Source organism: Ochotona curzoniae, unplaced genomic scaffold (assembly GCF_017591425.1).
Source record: "Ochotona curzoniae isolate NIBS_2020 unplaced genomic scaffold, NIBS_Ocur_1.0 scaffold_4506, whole genome shotgun sequence".
In the NCBI taxonomy this organism is placed as follows: domain Eukaryota; kingdom Metazoa; phylum Chordata; class Mammalia; order Lagomorpha; family Ochotonidae; genus Ochotona; species Ochotona curzoniae.
In genome coordinates, this window is record NW_024467119.1 from 10,892,777 (window position 1) to 10,913,687 (window position 20,911).

The window sequence follows — 20,911 nt, forward strand, 5'->3', positions numbered from 1 at the left end:
TTTTTTTTTTTTTTTTTTTAAGCAGAGCCGAGAGATACACAGGGTGGGTTTGCATGGGAAAGAAGGCTGACAGTTTCAGGAAATCAGTCCAAGAGAGAAACGGATGGGCAGATTCCACAACATCAGAATCCTGGGTCAGGAAGGGTTAGGCCAGGGAACTCAAACTCCGAAGTGTAAGTCAGTGCATCGGGTGTAAATCAGATGGATGCTGACATAGGGAACCTGCGGAAGTGCATGGCATTGGAAGCTTCTGCTTTCATTCCGAACAAGAGACTTCACGACAAGGAATGATGGAGAGTGCTCGGGTCTCTGCTCTCGTCACAGCAGGTCAGGAAACAAGGATGCCTGAGACCCACACGTGAGAGTCAGTCCCTGGCGAGAGCTGCAAGAAAGCTATGGTATAAAAGTGACAGATAAATTACATGTAAAATGGCTTCTTTACCTGGACCTCAAGATTCCTAATGAAAAGAATGAATATTTTCTAAACACTTAACGCAGCACAAAACTATATAATTACATTTATATCCTTGGACAAAACTTTCTTCAACTGCTTTGGTAACTTGTATATCATTTCACTCCCAATCATTCAGTGTTATCAATCTCTTATAATATCTTTTATTTTTGTAATTAATCTTTAATAAGATTGCCTTTGAACATATCATGGGTATTTATGTTTGAAAGGATAAAATATGCACAGATCCAGCATTTTATGTAAAACTTAAAACCTAGCTTTTTATTATAATGTCTCTTTGTCATAGTTATCTGATACATTGTGGAAAAAATGATTACTTGAAATCCTACAGTGGCTTTGGCAATGACTGAACACTCTTTTACACAATTATCTAAAAATCCTCATTATGCAGGTAATATTACTTAGCTGTTCCATTTTGCTAATTGACAAATGGTGTTTCCAAGGCAATATGAAATGTGAAATAACATGTATTTCTAACCATAAGGTTCAGCAATATTAGATTGCTTGTAGCATAATAAAGAATAGAATATGAAGACTTCCCTCAAAAGTTTCACAATTTTGTTTGATGAAATAGAAACTAGCACTTATTATGTAGCGTAATAAAGTAGTTACAAAAGTGAAGTTTGCATTACTGTGGGAAAATTGGATTTGTAAGAGTCAAGAGTGTTTTATAAAATGATGATTTTGCTGGACAAGTTGTGAAGAAAATTCCATTGAATAGCGTTAGCAAATCAGAAACATGTTAACTAAATGATATCCTATATATCAAGGTGTATAGAATATGGTATGAAAAATTAAGGCTTAGTGGCCCTGACATGTAATACAGCAAACCAGCGCTTAGAAAGGAATGGAGTAACTCTTGTGGGGTGTGGCTGTGAAAGGCTTTGTGTGGAAATTTGGGTAAATTCTGAAGATCCAGACAGGAGCCAAATGCCCCCACATTATGTATCCCCTATATGCAAATATTTACAAATGATAAATAAAGCTGTCAGAAATTCATTGTATCTGATCTCATAATGTGCACTGTGATAATTACAGGCTTGAGGACACAAGATCTGAATTTAGAATTTCCAGAATCCCCCGGGGTCCCTTTTCTGAACACAGCAGTGTGGGGAGGGGCTGCCCTGGCTCCCACACCGTAACTTACCCACAAGACAGAGATGCACTCCAGGACTCCTTTACCACAGCCTTTGCATATACCCATGGCATGAGCTTTTGCTGTGGGGCTTTAAGAAACTATTGATAGATTTCAACACAATAATGGCACTATTTTACTTTGCATTTTAGATAATCCCCAATATTTTGTGGATGACAGACATAGCATCTATTAGTCGGGCTGCAGTGTGACACTTATCTCAGGGAAGGGAAGTTTGGGGCCTCAACTCGGGCTGCCCTAATAGCTGTAAAGAAGATTTGTATCTCAGATATCCCAAAGACATAATAGTACAAACAGCTTGTTGCCTTCATGTAAATATTGGGAGATGGATTATTAACAAGGTTTTATATACTTGTAAATTCTAATCTTCCCAATGTCAGTAAGAATAGAATTATTAATTTTCAACTCATTTTTTAAAAAGCTAAAGACCTGGCAAAGATTTGATCTGTTCCATGTTGTTGATCCAACAAATTTCATCCCAAATCTTTCTTGATACAAATTGAAAGAGCAAAGGTACAACTATCCTGCAGAGAGATGAAATCCATGGCCTGTTAATGGTAACAAAAGAGTACACTTACCTTTGCTATGTCAACACTGTTCAAATTTTATTCTTCAGAAGACTGCACACGGTTTTGCTGGAACATCACAAATTGATCTAGCTTAGCAAGCTTAGAAAGCTTTACTGTAGTAATGAGTGATAGATGGAAATCCAGCATGTGTTAGTTTGTCTTTGGGTTCTACATTTCAGCCTTGGGGAATAAACTGAGAAACAGGGATCAAATTTGAGGCAACAAGAAAATACCATTTCTTGCTCAGTTCATTACCTCTCCCCAGTCTATTATATAAGAATCACAACTGTGACCAGTATTGTATGTCAACAAGAGATAAAATAAATGGAAATCAATAATTCCCTGCAACAGGCAGTCACACAATATGCTTCCTGTCCTGAATTGCTTGTATCAAAGACTGCTGTGATGGTGCAGCCTGTCTTCCTCTGGACATTAGGACATGATTTTGGCAGTTTAACAATGAAAGCAAAACCAAAACCAAAGAGATGGTTCTTCCCTTGAAATCCAAAAAGAAGCCCACTTACTGAACTTACCTTAGGCTAATGAGTGAAGACACTCTTCTCGACTTCTGTAAGAATTCCAGCAGCCAATTACAACAAATGCTTATGTCTTGTTAGGTGTCATTGACTAGAAGGAAGTCTATAAAGGAAATGACATTGCATTGGCTAATTCTTCTTGATGAGCTCAGCCAACGCAGAGGGACTTGGATAATCCTGATGTATGCTGACATCAGGCAGACGTTCCGTGCTGTAGCCAGCTCTCTCCAGGGCTGAACTTGACCACAATATTGCCTTCCCAACCATCGATCTAGTTAACACTGCGTTCTTTTTAGCAACATTTTTGAGCACTTAGGTTAGTCATCATAAAAGCATGAATGTGCTACCCAGTACACAGGAGACCTTTAACAAATGTGCCACCTTCTTCCCAACACGTGAGGTTCCTAGGGATTCCTGCTCTCAAGGACATCACATTTTTGAGTGGGAAGGGGATTTGTAGAGAAGAGAAGCTGCAGTTACAGTCTTGACAGGTTTTGTAAATGAGAATGACACTGTGACTTTGGGACACAGAAGATCATCTATCTGAGACCAGATGGCTCAGGAAGGGCATGTCAGAGAGGTGCCCTGCTCTAAAGTATGTGCAGGGTAAATTAAGTAATGTGTGGAGACTTTGAGCTGGCCATGTGCCTGTGACATTTTCTTTGCCTTAGGTATATCATGTTCTCTTGCTCCTTCCCTTTTTGAACAGCTGGTTCTTTGTTGCTTCCTTGTCTGGTTAATCCTCATCTAGATGCAGATTCTCCCGTCACTCTGGCACACAACATGACCCTAGTATCTATTTTTTTTTTCTTCCTAGGTGATCTCATAGAGTCACATGGCCACAATCATCATCTTTGACCCCACATTTCTTCATTGTTTAACTCTGGACCACTGACTTGGTATTTCTACTTAGGGATTTAATATGCATCATAATTCTAGAACTGCAATTTTGCTGTTCTCCTATCTGTATCCTCACTATCTTCAGCTACTCTTTAGCCTTAAACCATGCATCACCTTAGCTTTTTTTTCTGTACATATTGCACATCTGATGCAACAGCATGTTCTGCCAAATCCAGAATCTGACCTCAGCACCTTCACCCCTGAGATTCAAGCTTTCATCATCCCCATTTCGTTCTTGCCTCATAATTGGTCTCTCTGTTTCCCTCCTCATCCCTTTAAAGTCTTTTCTCAGCCCAGTTGCCAGAGGAATACTTTCAGAATGTTGGATCGTACCACTTCTCTGATTTCTTCCCAAAAAGCATTTCAGTCTGCCCTGTAAATTCTGAATCACACATGCACTAGCTCTGATTTAATCTCCAGTGACTCCTTATCTCAGCAGGAATAACGTTGACTATAATGAAGAATAAGGTGTCTTATTGTGATACGTACATTGATGGTCATGGAAGAGATGGGCTAATTCTGACTGTTGAAGGTGGGGGCTGAGAAAGGTTTGGGCTCTCCCAGTTCATAGAAAGAAGGGTCTACTCTTAACTCTGTACCCCAAGATTGCTCAGAAAATTAAATCTGAATACTGCAGAGCTTTCACCTTTATACCAACTATACTGTTTTGAAGAGCAAGAGGGAGTCTACAGGGGATTTGAGGGTTTTTTTTTTCATTTTTAATTTTCCATACTTTGAGTATTTGTCCAAAACCACTTACGTATCAGTTGACTTATGAGCCAGTCAGTATTACACAACCATTTTTCTGACTTATGTGTACTTCAGAGAGCTTCTTCAAAGTTTAAAGTGTAACTTTCACAGATTGAAATACACATGTAGCAGATACTTGATAAATTGTATACATACATATCTTTGACTAGTTGTGGTTATTTCATATGAAAGATGAAATATACCTTGATAAAATTTTTAAAGTTTTATTTTATTTATTTTTATTGGAAAGTCATAGTTACAGAGAAAGAGACCCAGAGAGCCAGAAACCTCTTCCTGGTCTCCCACGCAGGTGCAGAGTCCCAAGGCTTTGGGCCGTCCTCCACTGCTTTCCCATGCCACACATAGGGAAGTGGTATCCATGCTGGGACACATGCCCAAATGGGATCCTGAAGCATACAAGGTGAGGACCTTAGCTACTAGACTACCTAGCTGGTCCCTACATACTTTTTTTAAAGGGTGTGATTAAGTTTAAGCAAGTATACATGAACTAGTTAGTGATGAATTTCTGTTGAGGAACAAAGTTTCAATAAATATCCTTAGGATTCAATATGTGAGAACTTTTATACAAACCATTAAAAGAAGAATCATACTCGGTATTTGGTGACTCTAACATGTTCAAGGGGCAACTTATTTCATTTTCCTTTTATTCTTAAATGATTGTAAGTTTAGTAATTCTGATCTCCTGTGGGCTGTTTAGTTTGAAACAAAATTGACTGTCACGAGGGATTTTCTGAGTAGATACTGTTGTTAACATCCTAACATTGTCACCAGAAACTCCAAGTTGGCCATAGGATTATTAACTATAACTGAGTTTTCTCCATTTGTGTTTTATAAATATACTATCTTCTACCATGTTTACATATATGTTTATATATGTGTATATATAATATATAATATATGTACACACATATATATATTTCCTTCATGTATATGTAGGGAAATTTGATCATGTGCACATGCTGAGTAATGTACATTCTTCCCAAAATATGCATAGCTTTTACCATGTTTTTAGATGAGCCTTTACTCCAGTATTTTGTGATATAGACAATCCTTCCTTCCATTTCCATCTTCTGAATTTTAAGCTCTTTGAGACGATTTAGTGCTTCCACCACATCTCTTTTTAACTTTTCAAAGGGAATACATCTGACAACCCAGCACCAACTCTCTCCCTCCATTCTTCAACTGACCATATGAACATATATTGCTTAATTTCCAGATCACAGGGAGTATTTAGAATTTCATTTCACTTGCATAAAGTCGCCAGAGAAGAGCATTCCTAAATGCCAGTGGATGTGGTGGGAGGTTTTTTTTTTTTTCCATTCTACCACCAAGTCCTGGAACAATCAGAATGCTAATGCTCTTTGGAGCATGTCCTGCTGTTCAGCAGGCAGTAGAGTGCTGCCTCCACAGCATTTCTCCCCTCTGCAATGGACCTGGAATTCTTGTTTCATTTCTAAAAAACTTAGTATGAACAGGGTGGATTATTTCAGGAAGACCCAAAACTTCTATGTGTCGCGTATTTTGCAGATCTCTGTCTAGGACAAGGAGTAGGAGAGGAATGGCAAAGGTCCTATGGACAGAAGAACCTGTTTGCATTTGTTTGAGAAGACAAAAAGGCACCTTGAGTTAAAGGGATGAAACAGTTCAAGTTTAGTTGTGGAAACAGACGGACTGGAAATTGTAGTTAGGGAAAAAACAGATGACATGAAACTACGTTAGTTCTTTTCTCTCTGTTCTTATATAGAAGAGTTGAGTAGCACAATAATTGTTTATTTGAATTCAGCATACATTTTTTGCATGTATGTATACATCTTGGTTGTGTAGAATGAATTGCTAACATAATACACACTTGCTAAATTTGTTAGAAAATTTTACTTAAACATTTTATCTCCATATAAATACATATGAAATATTTCACCAATGCAATATTATTTTTACTGTCATTTCATGATTTCCATGGGGGTTGATTCCTGGACCCTCTGCACACATATCAAAATGCATAGATGCTCCAGTCCCTTGTGCAGAACATCGTAGGATTTGCATATAACCTTACACAAACCCTCCCACATTCTTTAAATCCTTTCTATATTACTTATAATACCTAAGATAATATAATGCAATGGAAATAGTTGTTCTGTTATTAGGAGAATAAAGATAAGGAGAAAGTGCCTACACATGTTAAGTGCAGTTGCCATTTCCTTTCTTTTTCTTTCTTTCCTTTTTTAAAAATAATTTCAGAAAAAGCTGATTGAAAGGACTAATAGGGAACACACCAGCATGAGGACCCACCGTACTCTGTGACCCATGTGAGAACTTTTCCAGCTGTCTCAATACAATCAGGGACTACTTTCCAAGCTAGCACCTGTCTAAGGTCATGCATGGCCTCTAGTTACATTGTCTGTTTATTCCTCTTTGAAGTCGGCCTGACAGATTTCTCCTTCATGATAGTGACATTTGGTGAAGTTCAACCCATCACTTCTATAAAAATATTCCACAGTCTTGATCTTCTTGACTTTTGCCTCATGATTCGATTCTGGCTAAGCATTTTTGGCAAGAATTCCGAGCAGTAGATATAGCATCTTTCACAGCGATATAAAAACCCTTTACTCAGTCAACAAATTTTGGACACTTGGCTAAAGTGACATAGTAAAGGAAGATAGAGCTTGTTGTAATTAGGAGGAATTTGTGAAACTTGGAATCATCTTAAATTTGTTGTTTGTGATGTACTTCGCTCATCCTCAGTGTGTTCCTCAAGTTATTGAGTACCGTCTTTGTGACAGGTAAATATTAATCCATTTAGCAATAAATAACAAGTATTCAGCAATGCCAGTCTTGCAGGAATGCATTATTACAGGAGCAGAGGATGCTGTGGAAACCTATAAAAAGCTAACAGGACGCCATGGGTGATGCAAATGCCCTACGTAACTTCCCGGGACTCTTTCTTCAAGGAAAATGAGTGACAAGGTTAAAGCAGCGTGAAACAAATCTGGATGTTAATGCTTTTTTAATTTGCAGTATGATTTTTTTCAGTAACTTTCGCATTCCTTAGTATTACTAGCATGTGTCCTTTGCTTCCTTTGATGTTTTCCTACAATTGCAGCACAAGTTTTAAATAAAAAGGGATTTTTGATCTTTTTATTTACTGTAGTAAGCCTCACATAATTTTTAGGTTGTTATCTTTAATAAATAAATGTGGCTAAAATATAGCAGCCAGAAGGGGTGCATCTGCAGGAATAGAAAGGTTTTTAGTAATAAAGTAACGAATAAAGTAGATGGAGAGTCCCAAAGGGGGCAGTCAGGTGAGAACCTTAACTCTCAACTGGTCCATAACACTGTAAGTTGCATCCGAATCAAGATGTACACATTCCTTTAATATTTATATAGATTGCCTCATTTAATGAAACACAGAAGTACAGCAGATACTGTTCCCATGATTTATTGCTTTCCAAATTTGTAATTTGGAGAAGTAGCAAATAAGAATTAAAATCAAGAGGGTTAGGATTCCAATTCTAGCTCTTTAAATAATTTTTTCTTACTTGTAGCCGTGCCATCTGAACTTGTTCCCATTGTTAATGTAATGACACTAATCAGATTTTTCTAATGTTCATTGAGGGTTGTTTCAGGGACTGGAGAATGGCATTCATAAAAATCCTATTTAAGATTAGCATGTTTTGTAAATATGATTTAGCATTTCACTATTTAATTCTCAGTTGAGTTTGAGGGACAGTTGACTCAAAAAACCCAAATACTGAATTGAGTTTATAATAAACAATGATTTTCATCTATGTGTCTGTGTTTTGCCTTGGTTTTACACTCCTTTTTCCCCACAATGCAATTGTCAAATAATAGATACGTGGCTAGATGTTATCATACATTTTTATAAATCACAACTCTTCAAAATGTTACATGGATCTCGTGAATTCTCACCATATCATCCTAGTAAGACAAGTATAAATCAATGCTAAGGATAGACAGTATTTTCAATTGATTTGGTTTCTTCTTCATGACTGAGATGTTTTGCTGAAGCCATTTTTTTTTTTACCTTTAATTGTCATTTACTTCACAAGTTTGCCTGTGCTTTGGAAAGTGTAATTAACCAAGCAGAAATATTAAAACCTTCCTATCTCAATATTTAAAAGATATTCCTTCGTGTTTTATGCTGTTCTTGGGAAGAACTGGCTGAGGTTCTTAACAGCTATACTCTTCCTTATTCTGGCTCACAAAATTTTGTTTTATTTAATAAGAATGCAGTTCAGTGATTGTTCTGTTTTCCTGGTCTATTTATTCAATGCTGACTGGTAAATAGAATAATAAAGCAAGAGAACTACTAGACCCTTGAGGAATTATGCTAGATTTTCCAGAATAGTTATTTCTGTAGCTTTCTATTGTAGTCAATAAGGACAACTTGTACAAATAAGATTTTGAACAAAAATGTGGCAGGACTAAACCACTTTGTCTTGTTACACATAATCCAAGTTGCTCTCAGTCTACTCTGTATTCATTACAACATGAACATTGCTTTGTAAAAATTTCCAGAGGTGGGCATTTGGCTTATCGTTTGGGATGTTGGGCATTCCTAAGGGAGCCGTTGTCCCTGCTCTACTCTGAATCCCAGCCTCCTGATAATGAGCATCTTAAAAGGCAGCTGTGATGGCTCTGGTGGTGTAGTCCCTGACACTGCAATGAGAGCGTTGGATTGGGTTCCTCTCTCCTGGCTTCGACTCTGCTTAGCCCAGGGTGTTGCCTGAGTTGGGGTGTGAAGTAGCACTTGGGAGCTGTCTCTCATCTGTGTCGTGTATGTGTGTGTGTCTCTCTGTATGTTAGGTACATTGATTTTTACATAAAAATTTTCTATAGCTGATTACATACTGATTTAAGATCTAGTTCACAGAACTTTTGAAGATCTTTCTCATTTAATATTGCCTCACATTTGTTGTCTTTAAGTCTATATGAGAATTTTCTCCATGTTATGGTATGCTAGACCCTCTATTCTGCTAAGTGCAATACATTTGTTCTTCACAATGAAAAAACGAAAGCTTGTTATCAATTGTAATTTCTTTTTCTATTAAATTGTTACAGTTAAGAATGTCAAAAAAATGAAGCAATGGAATAAAAATGAAGTGTAAGTGTAGATGTGTATTAGAGATGCTTGTGTTTATATTCTTTTTCAGTACCTGACATATAGTAGACAGCTAGTGTACATTCTCAAAATTAACCTAGTGATATTTTATTGAATCTTTTTGGCCCAATGCTGTCTTTGCTATACAGTTGCTGTAATCTAGGTATGAAAAATTACTTTCCCATATAACTTAATATAGCTTGTCTCTAATTTAAAACTTCTCTTTCATGCAAGAAAAATGATGCTAGTGGCAGAATTCTAAGATGGCTAAAAGCTGGTATTTCTGTTTACCTTAACTTGCACAATCCCATTCTGTGTCACCCAGTCCCTTGAACAAGTATTTCTCAAAAGTGCTCATGAGTTAAGTGAAAGCAAACCTAGGAAAAGTTATTTATTCATTACACGAGAATCAGGTGATTGCCTGAATGATTCCCAGCCAACTTTAGCAAAACCTTTGAGTTTAGTCATTGTAGTTCAAAGGATAGAACATTTTTACCCGTGAAAGTCTAACTTGTCTCATTCTAAAGGGTTTCAGAACACAATGCACAGAAAGGAATATTATGCAGCATTTTCATTTTTCCCCATTGTCAGTCAAGCTGGTAAGGGTATGGAGTATTGATCCTGGCACGATGCCCTAGTGATTAAAGTCTTCACCTTGCATGCGCCAGGATCCCAAAAGCGTCTTGGCTGCTCACTTCACATACCCCTCCCTTCTGGTGGTCTGGGAAGGCAGGTTAGATTGGCCCAAAGCCTTGGGACTCTGCACCCATATGGGAGACCTGGAAGAAACTCCTTTGCTCCTGACTTTGAATCAGGTCAGCTCCGGCCATTGTGGCCATTTGCGGAGTAAACCAGCGGATGGAAGATCTCTCTGTCTCTCTCTTTCTCTCTGTAGATCTGCCTTTCCAATAAAAATAAATAAATCATAACAAAGAGAGTGTGGAATATTTAGCTCCCAGTTCAGCATCCAACATTTTTGATAGCCGATGTACAAATGCCACTGCCAGACCAAAAACATGCTTCCTGTATTGTGCACAACTTTGTACTTGTGCTATTACAATTAAAAGTGACAGGAGTTTTTAGTACTAATCAACAGTAGGCTAGCAGTGAAAAAGTGAATACTTGAATAACTGTTTTTGTGTTCTGATGGAACAGCTCATTCTAACTTTATATTTACGTTTTTGGCTGTTTTATGTGTAATTTTATGATTAATAAGCGTAAGAATTTTTTGAAATAGAAGTAAATTATTTAGTAATTAAAGAGATACTGCCTCATGGAGTGACTATACTATCTCTGTTTGCTTCGTTACCCTTGCTTTCTTTCTAGAAGTAAACCTGAGCGTAGTTGTGAGAGGCATTGAGACTTGTAGTTATGCTTCTTTTAATTAATCCCGTTGGTTCTTTGTGTAGGTCTAGTCTAGGGTGAAAACAAGCAAACTATCTCCTGACAAGAATGTTTGAGCATGACTTCCGAGGATTCCACCTAATATGTTTTTATAATAGCTTCTTAAACTTGGCAATTCGTTTCCTGATCTCCAAGATTGCTTGTTCCCCATGGTTCTGCAGGCTTGTGTTGGTAAATCAGCCATACATCAGTCATGTCCTCTGAATCTGGGAGTTCATTTCAATATCTTCATGCCCCATCAATTGTAAATGCTTCCAGGCACATTGGATGCTAACATAGTTCAAATACGACGTAGGAAAACAGTTTTAAAGCAAATAATTTTACCATTTGAAATCAAAGTTGTATTGTAAAGAAGATACAGGTTTAGCAACGAAATGAGAAGTTTTTGTTCAATAGGACCACCATTTCTGGTGACTTGTGTTGAAAAGATTTACATTTCAAAAATGAGCCTTTTGTTCACTGTGTGAGTCTTCGTCCTTAAATGCAGAGTTTCAAGCAAGGCCAGCAGAATCAGATAATCTTGTTACAGGTTCCTTACCCTTCTTCAGACACGTCGCACAATTTGGAGAAATGTCACAAAATTCAGTTCTACTATAATCTTCTACATTGCCTAATCTGTTGTGTGTCTAAAAATTAGAGATAGTGATATTGGTTTTGCACTATATATATATATATATTTTTTTTAAGTGGCAGAGTAGATTTATTTTGGGTCCTCCAGGCTTCTTCTTCTTTTTTAAATTTCATTTCATTTAATGACACAATTTTAAAGGCTCTGAGGTTAACCCAACCCCTCTCCATGCCCTTCCCCCTATGGTGGGTTCCTTCACCTAGTTGAAGTATTACAGTTCAAATCCAGTCATGACTCTTTCATTGCAAGCATGTACTGTGCATAGAGTCCAGCATCTCATTGTCCAGATAAATTCAACAGTTTCTTAGGGAGATCATCTCTGGTCTGAAAGCAGAGCTGGCAGAATATCATCCCGTCCAGTGAAAAGCCACAACATAACGTCCACAACAATTTACAACACTATGGAGTTAGTTGGCATGGTACTGAGTGACCAATGTGTTAGAAAATGCAAGTTCTTATCCACATCATGTGACTACTTCATTGACATTTCAATTTTAGTTTATACACATCCAGCTGCTATATACCTTAAAATGGCTATAGGGTACTATTCAACTGTCTTGTGTGTATTTTCATTTTTATATTTAGCAGTTAATAGTATTGAAGTATTATTTTTACTGAACTTGGAGAATTTTAGGTTAGTCTGAACTGATTTATAACTCTGACAAGGCATATGTCATCAGTTGAGGCGCAGAACAGTTTCAGGGGGTATATGCAGAGAAATCTTCAATACCTTAGTGAGGAGTAACTCATCGTAGTGTCCTACCTAGTAAGTTATATGGGTTTTGCACTATATTTTGAGCATATAGTTGTACAGGTACTAGTATTTAGCATCCTTTTTAAAGGATGGCAGTCATCTTGACAGTTACATATGTCAGGAGTCTGTCCATTTCTAAGTCCTTCCATTGCTAGAAAGTTGAAGTAAATATAAAGTGTTGCTGCAGTTTCCCCAAAGAAACTGAACAATATTGCGGGTAAGCAAATCCCTTGCCTCTTACCCTAATTGTGTAGAGGGAGCAAAATACTCAGTAGTTTAAACTCATTCATTCTGTAAGGACTTTTTAGGCTGAATGGAACTTTTCAAAATTTATATTTACACTATCAAATATGCAGATAAGGTGCACTAGAGTCTATTTGAACAAGATGCTGAGTCTTTAATTTCTGCCGCAGTTTCATTAAGACCTCCAAAGGCATTAAGACGATTATTTGCAATTCTGTTTTGTAAATCAAAGTACCTAAATGACAGAGGGAACATCACTGTCTTACTGTGATCCAACACATCACTTGTACATTGTACACATCATGATCATGTGTGACATTTGACAAAATCAGATCCACATTATGAAAGAGACTGACCAGCATACTGCCTATCAAGTTTCCCAGTTTGTTAAACCTTGGAAGAGTTTTGCTGCATTCTGTCAGTGAGAAGTGAGTACTTTAGTGCATGTTACAATCAAGGAAATGAAACAATAATGCCTATCTGTTGTTTGCATTTATCCAAGCTGGTTCAGGGATCACTATTATTTTCAGTAGAGTGTTGGTGTCTTTCACAGTAAGATAAAAGTTTCCATCAGTGTTCAGAGATTGGCCTGGTTGACTCCGTCTGCATGAGAGCATCCTCAATTCTCTCCCATGTTTTGTCCATGTTCATTTACCAGAAATGCTTTCTTCCCATTTCCCCTCCTTGCGCGCCCCCAATCTTGTCTTGTGCATATATTCATCGTTTTAAAAAAATTTAAAAGGATTTAAATTTTTGTTGGAAAGTTAGGTTTACAGAGAGGAAGAGAGACAAAGAGGATGATAAACCGATCCGAAGCCAGGAACTCAGAGCCTCTTCTGGGTCTTCCAAAGTTATTTTTCAGTGTTGCCAGTAGCTTTAATGCTGAGCTATTAGAAAAGGAATTGCAATGTGGAAATTAAAGTGGTGAGGTCTGGGTCTGGTGTGGTAGTCAGGCGGCTGAAGTCCTCGCCTCATCAGCGCCATATGGGTTCCTGTTCTAATTCAAGTGGCCTCGCTTCCCATCCAGCGCCCTGTTTGTATTCTGGGAAAGCAGCTGAGGATGGACCAAAGCATAGGCATCCTGCACCCACATGGGAGACCCCTAAGAAGCTCCTCTTTTCAGATCGACTCAGGTCTGGCTGTTTCGGGCTAGTTGGGGAGCAAATCAGTGGACAAAATATCTTCCTCTCTTTCTCTCTGCATTACCTGACTTTTCAACAAAAATAAATTAATATTTTTTCAAAAAAATTGGCAAGATCTGCATACAAAATGCAACAGATAATCCACAAGCCAAGAAGAATGCTGGATGCAAACCACTTCAACTCCGTAGTTAGATCAGATTTCCCGGAGTGATGCCACAGTGAATGACCTAGTGTAGGGAAGGAGAAACCATGATGACCCCATGCCAGTTTGCAGAGGGAGTCATCCAGCAGGGAGGGAGTCATCCAGCAGGGAGGGTCTCATCCAGCAGGGAGGGTCTCATCCAGCAGGGAGGGGGTCATCCAGCAGGGAGGGGGTCATTTTTTGTCTAGGCAGCTGCATTTCCTGCTGCCAACCCTCCCTTAGAAACCCCCTAAAGTTTTCTATTTTTCCCTTGCTACAAGTTTTTTTTTTATTATTTTCCTTTAAAAATTTCCAGTTGGTCACTCATTGCTTTCAATTTACTCAAGTGTAATCCAGCTTTTTGCTGCCTGAATCTGAGTTGAATGAACTCTCAGCTATTTTAAGGCACTTTGTTTTCACATTTTCTAATATTTCCTCTTCACACTCCTTGATACTGGTTGATACTCAAATGTATTTCAATAAACATGAAAACAGCAATTTGAACAAGAAAAACTCAAATATCTTAGAGTGTACCATATTATGTTTCCAAAAGAAAAGATTTTCCTGAAGAAGTTTTGCCGAGACCAAAAATTGGTTAACCTTGTGCTGTCACTTGGGGGTGTTTATCTTTCATTGGCAAAAACCTGAAAAATGCTTTCTTTTGCTACAAATTTGAAAATCAGTGATTGCTAGGTAATTTGGGTTGATTTACAATTAAAGAAAATGAGAAGTGCCATCACGTGGTACTGCTGACTTGAGTTACAGCACTGTGCCTTTCATCTTGCTCTGCATTGGCAGTTCCTGTATCTTTGGATATTTGAGCACTTTCCTTTCCAGGGGCATATGATACAACCTTCGTGTCTGGTGACCTGGTTCACCAGGTTTGAACAATGCCAGAAACTTTTTTCTAAAAGTTTATGCCACATTTATCAGCCCAATAGGCTTCTCTGAATCCTACTGACTTCAGCGAGAAGCGCAATTTAAGCTAACATTTTATGCCCATTTGATATGCTGATAATAGCGCAGGTGCCCATGTATTTGCATTAAAGTGAAATTTGTATTAGTTCTGTTACAGATATTTCACAACAAGATAAGTTTAAAAGGCAATTCAAAAATCATATTATTGTACTTTAACAAATCCAACTGAACATTAAAATAATATATTATTATGCGGAGAGTAAAAGAAGCTCTTGATAATTATTGGCCTGCAGTTAATAATTATTATAGGGTGATTGTTCAAGCAGTGTCTGGAACACACAGCTCTAAAATTGCTCTTTTAAAGAAGGAAAAATGGTCTAGAGGGGTTCAAAATGAATTCAGGTGGTTTTATGTCTCATCTGGCAACATTTATGTAATTAAAATGAGTGCGTTGAAATCTATCTTTTCTGCTAACTTATTTTTTAATAATAAGATTGAAATTTCATAGCTTGTTCTTTTTTATATCATAAACCGAAAGTCACATGTTCCTAGTTTATGCACATAGCCTTAGCCTCATCAAATGTCCATATTAGCATCTCGGATATTTTGCATGGATGGAGTAAATTTCTCAAGACATCATTGTCTAAATCCTTTTCCCTGTTCCCCACTCATGTGGTATTTGGGTACTTTTGAGCTACTCATAGTGACACCATAGGGCAGATTGGGTCAAATCAAAATAAAAGAAGATTCAGAAACTTTGGCTTTAGAAAACATTTGGCTTTTCCCAATGAACTGAGACATGGAAAGCTCAAAAAGAAATACAACTTGTATAAAAATTTGTTTTCAAGTCAGTAATTATGGGCCTCCCTGAGCCATCTTCCAGTGAATCCTGCTGCCATGTCCCTCTGAGATTTTAACTCTCATGTCGATTCAAGCTCTGTGAAGAAGCTAAAATCCTTGAAGCTTGCATTTTTAAAACCTAAATCTTCCCAACATTCTTTGCAATACTTACTTTCTAGTGGGAGGAAATATGTAGCTTGTATTAGTCCTAACGAGAAATGAATAAACGAACAACAAACAAGCAAATAAATAGGAGTAAAAGCCTTTGAGTCAAAATGAAGGAAAGATATTTGTAAGAACTTTGGATAGGGATATTCTTTGGGCAAAGGAGACATTTGAAGGACTGAAGGGTGGCAGTGTTTGTTTGTTTGTTTGTGTGTTGTTTGTTTTGTAAGAGCAGTTCAGCCAAGGGTACACTAAATGCAAAAACCCTGGGACTAGGCTCTCCCTGACGTGTTAGGAAGCCAGGCCAACGGGTACAGGTTTGATGAGACCCTGTGGATGATTGTAACGTCTCTGGATTTTATATTTCCTTTTAGATAGAGTCTATAATGAAAGAAGTGATATTGTCTGACTTTTATTTTAAAAGACTTGCTCTGTCTGCCAAATACACAGGAAAGGAGGGTAAGGAATCAAGTTAGGAGATCCACTAGGAAGCTACTTCCAAAAAATTCCGATAGCTTTACCAATTTGGTGCAGTTGGCGTGATAACATGTGAGATTTAGAAAGTATGATCTGGAAGAGTCCTGGTGGATTAAATGGAATGTATAGAGGGAATAAAGGAATCAATAGGACCTCTACATTTTTGACTAATACATTTCAAAGAATAGAGTATCTCTTTACTGAGCTGGGGAAAAGGAAAGATAAGAGCATATATGGGGAAGAGAATGGAAAAGGGTAGTTTTAAGAGCTCAGCTTTGGGTCCGGCTGCGTGGCCTAGAGGTTAAAGTCCTCACCTTGAACGCACCAGGATCCCTTATGGGCGCCGGTTCTCATGCTGGCAGCTCCACTTCCCATCCAACTCCCTGCCTGTGGCCTGGGAAAGTAGTCAAGGATGACCCAAAGCCTTGGGACCCTGCACCTGTGTGGGAGACCTGGAAAGAAGCTCCTGGCTCCTGGCTTCAGATCGGCGCAGTACCGGCCGTTGCAATCACTTGGGGAGTAAATCATCGGACGGAAGATCTTCCTCTCTATCTCTTCTCCTCTCTGTACATCTGGCTTTATAATAAAAATAAATATATCTTTAAAAGGTGGAAAAGAGCTCAGTTTTGAACATGGATTATTTGGAACCTTAGTAAGGAGATTGGATGGTAAAACTATAAGGAGGCCAGAGAGATCAGCTGTAAGGCATTTGATCTAAGAATGGAAATAGAATCATTCAAAACCAGACGTTTAGTGGGCACTTTATTAAACCAAGCATAGTTGTAGCATCTGTGTCCTCGAGATGCACAGTGATAGAGTTTGGGTTACAGGTGGTTGAGTTCGTGTACGTGAACAGCAGCATCTTGAGAGCGAACTTCAGAATGCTCACATTGTCACAGCTGTTCGGACTTTTAGTGAACTGACCAACTTTTAAAAAATTATTTTATATTAGCCTGCTGTTTAAGATATGTTTATTTTTTTTTTTATTTGAAAGGCAGATTTATAGAGAAAAGGGGAGACAGAGAGAGATCCTCCATCTGCTGGCCCACTCCTCAAATGGCCTCAATAGCCAGAGCTAAACTCATCTGAATCCTGGACCCAGGAACCAGGAACCAGAAGCGAAGAGATTCATCTGGGTCTTCCAGGGGTCCAAGGACTTCTACTGTTTTCTCAGAATATAAGCAGAGAGCTTGATAGGACATAGAGCAGTATATGAGATGCCAGTACTGCAGACGGAGGATCAGCCTGTTGAGCCACTGTGATGCCCTGAATTGACTCTAAGGAGAGTCTGTTTTTTTCCATGTACTGGCTTCCTGAAGTTCTGTTAGGGCAACATACTAACTTAGGTCTTTCATTAGCATTTCATGATCATTGGTTTTTCTGTTATCTTACTGGTAAGATTTGGAGTACTATTAGATGGATGCTTCTGGCCCTTTATGGCAGCCACAGTCGGTACTGGTGTTTTCCAAGCTGAACATTCGTATCTTAAAGATGAACTCATCGCTGGGCTTGTCTGTTCGGTGTTTGAGTGCTGTGTATTTTTGCTCCTGGCATTTTGAAACCAGGTATCTTTATCTCAGTATCTCTGGATGGGGCTTTTGAACACTCAGTAAAGTAAAAAACATCTCTAGTAATGCAGTTACCCAGGCGGAGGCAGGAGTTCTTCCGTTCCTTCTTTTTTCTTTAAAGACTGGCTTATGTCTTGAGGATACATTTGAGGAGGCATTGTACTTGCCATTTTTCCCATTACCGAAGACTGCTGAGCTGGACACACAATCACAGCATCTCTCCCTGGAGTCCGAGAAGGGAGCAAATGCTGTCTACCGAGGGAACCAGCCAGCACTAACCGCTTTCCACTCTCAAATAGGAAAAGCAATTTGAGCTATGCGAGACCCAGCACTGTGCTTGTGATGGCCTCTGGAGAACCAAGCATTTCAAACCAAGTGTCGTGTGGTTTGCTTTTGTGATTCAAGCTCCTTCTGAGAGTTATGCAGGAAACCATCAACACAGCTCCTCCGGTGGTGCCCCAGAACAGGGCTTCATCTGATGACCACAGCGAAGTTCTACCTGGCAACAGGAAAAGTGTTAAGGACTCAGGTTATGACGTGGTGATTTTCTTCTAAGAATACTCACAGTCACAATAATCTGTGAGAGTGGGAAACATGAAGAAAACATAAAAATAGGAAAGCTGAATGTTTATTTTTAAAATGAACTACATTTGTGGGGGAGACAGCAAAAACATAGGCACTTTCATCCTGCAGCAAAAACCAATATATTATCCAAAGAGTTGGAAGAGGCATCAGCCAGAAATGTCATTGTTAACTGTCCACTTATAATTTGTCCATGAATGTACTGTACTTTTTGCTACTTGCATTTTATCCATAAATATCAATCCTTGATTTGTATATCCTTTTGTTGCTTGCTTTTCAAACAAATCAGAGTTATTTGTGAAACATAACTTTTTGTAAATATATATCTAGTACACTGCTTTTCCACTATTTTGTAGAATCTCATTGAATACATTGATCTGCATTTGCTTACTCATTTCCCTATTGATAGAAGTTTGATTATTTGGAGGAAGTTACGATCATGTATAAATTCTCAACTCTGACATCTTGGTGCACTGAAAGCCTCGGAAAAGCTATTTTGGATGGAGGACAGAGATTTGAATCTTAGAACAAGAATAGAAATACAATAATGGGTATACCCTAGAACCTGTCAAATGTGGTGCCCATCGGCCTATTTTAACAGAGCCCAAAATGTGGTTTCATGAAGTTCAAGTGTTTAGCTTTTTCATAGTTCTTAGCTCTGCTAATGTGTTTTATGCTGTTGTTGAATATAATAATTGTGAATACTTATTTTTTCATCTATGTGTAACAGGCTCTATTAATTTGAAACTCTTCAAGGAGCAAGCTTTCTGATCTCCTTAAGCCATTCAAAATGAACATAAATCAATGAATATAAATCCACATTCCTTTAGCTCTTCGCATTAAATCAGTGGTACACATATGTGGCTGCTCATTAGATTTAAGTGGGAATCTTTATTTTAAAAAAAGTCCTTTTATGTAGGAGCTTCCAGGACAAAGGCATTGCATTTGTATTTTCAGAATCCCTGGAAGATTCAAAAATTAGTCAAGAGAATAGTTAAGCATACAACTCAATATTTTAAGGTGAATATTCCCCCAGAAGAAGTTGTGTGAAAATTAGCCTAAAAAGTTGGTGTGATACCTGTTAGAATTTGTTTTTCTTGATGTGTTTCACCGGAATTAAGTTGATCTGTTTCAATGTTTATATCCAACGTTGTTTACAACTCTGAATTTCCACTGACTGACTCAGATCTCACACAGGTTAAACACACATAGTTTATTCATTTTTTGGTGTGGGGCAAATTTAGTATGTTATTAAATTCATGCTGCCTGAGGGTAGGCCCTTACGAAGCTTTGCTATGTGTGGATGCAACTCACGGTTTCTCTGTTGTGTTTGCAGCACAGTGACGCCGTTCATGATCTTCTTCTGGATGTGATCACGTGGGTTGGAATTTTGCTGTCCCTTGTTTGTCTCCTGATTTGCATCTTCACGTTTTGCTTTTTCCGCGGGCTCCAGAGTGATCGTAATACCATCCACAAGAACCTCTGCATCAGCCTCTTTGTAGCAGAGCTGCTCTTCCTAATTGGAATCAACCGAACTGACCAACCAGTAAGCAACCTACATTTATGCGTATGAAGAATGTGTCTGCCAGCAGAGTCCACTACTGCTAATATTAGAATATTCATGCTTGGCTGCATCCTTTCTTCAGGCTGTCTGAGATATGTTTTTTCAGATCTGACTCAGTTGTCTGGGTCCTGTGCCCTGTTGTCATAAAAAAGCAGTGAATATTATGCATGAAGTATGCATTAAATGTTAAACTTTTTTAGAAATGTGTTTTTAGAGCAGTTTTTTGATTTGCAGTGTAACCTTTGCCGCTATGTAGGCATACCTGCTCCATTGTCAATAGCGCCTATCAGAATGATATATTTGAGACAATTGATGAGCCTAAACAGGCATGTCATTATCTCCAAAGTTCATAGTTCACATCATAGCTCATTCTTTGTGTTGTGCATCCTGGGAGTGTAGACAAGTGTGAAATGTCTTTTATTCATTCTTTATCACACAGTATATTTTCACTGTGCTGAAAATCCTCCAACTCTAGCAACCACTGATCTTCATTTTTTATTGTCTCTGAGGTGTCTTTTTAAAAATTCACTTAAGTAATATGCATCTTTCCCTCTGTATCTTTGTTGTGACCTGACGGTTTGTTTCTTTTGAGCACTGAGCACTATCGGAAGCTCCATGATGTCTCTCCGTTTACCTACTACGGGCGTCTTTTGGTAATTATGAGCAGAGCTGCTATAAATGAGGATGTAGACTTTTGTGCCATTAAAGGTAGTCCTTGCTATAGTAAATACCCACTTGCGTAATAAATGGGCTGCACAGGAACAATATGTTTCGTTTGTAAGAAACTGCCAAAACAGTTTCCAAAGTGGTAAACTATTTTCCATTCCCAACAGCAAAGAAAGCGATATGCATTTCTTCAGATTCCCTGTTTTTTAGGACAAACTGCCCATTTCTACTGTTGTTTTTTTTTTATTTTTAAATC

At 38.2% G+C, this 20,911-nt stretch overlaps 1 protein-coding gene across 24 annotated transcripts in view; it reads left to right on the top strand.

The window, feature by feature from the left end:
• Window positions 1-20,911, top strand: part of ADGRL3 (adhesion G protein-coupled receptor L3) — a 472,380-nt gene that overhangs the window by 366,100 nt on the left and 85,369 nt on the right. For 23 of the 24 annotated variants that reach the window (XM_040966525.1, XM_040966524.1, XM_040966523.1 and 20 more), the window contains one exon: window positions 19,762-19,971. In XM_040966525.1, coding sequence (XP_040822459.1) covers window positions 19,762-19,971 — 210 coding nt within the window. The remainder of the gene's footprint in view (window positions 1-19,761; window positions 19,972-20,911) is intronic. The other variant, XM_040966539.1, reaches the window with a different exon arrangement.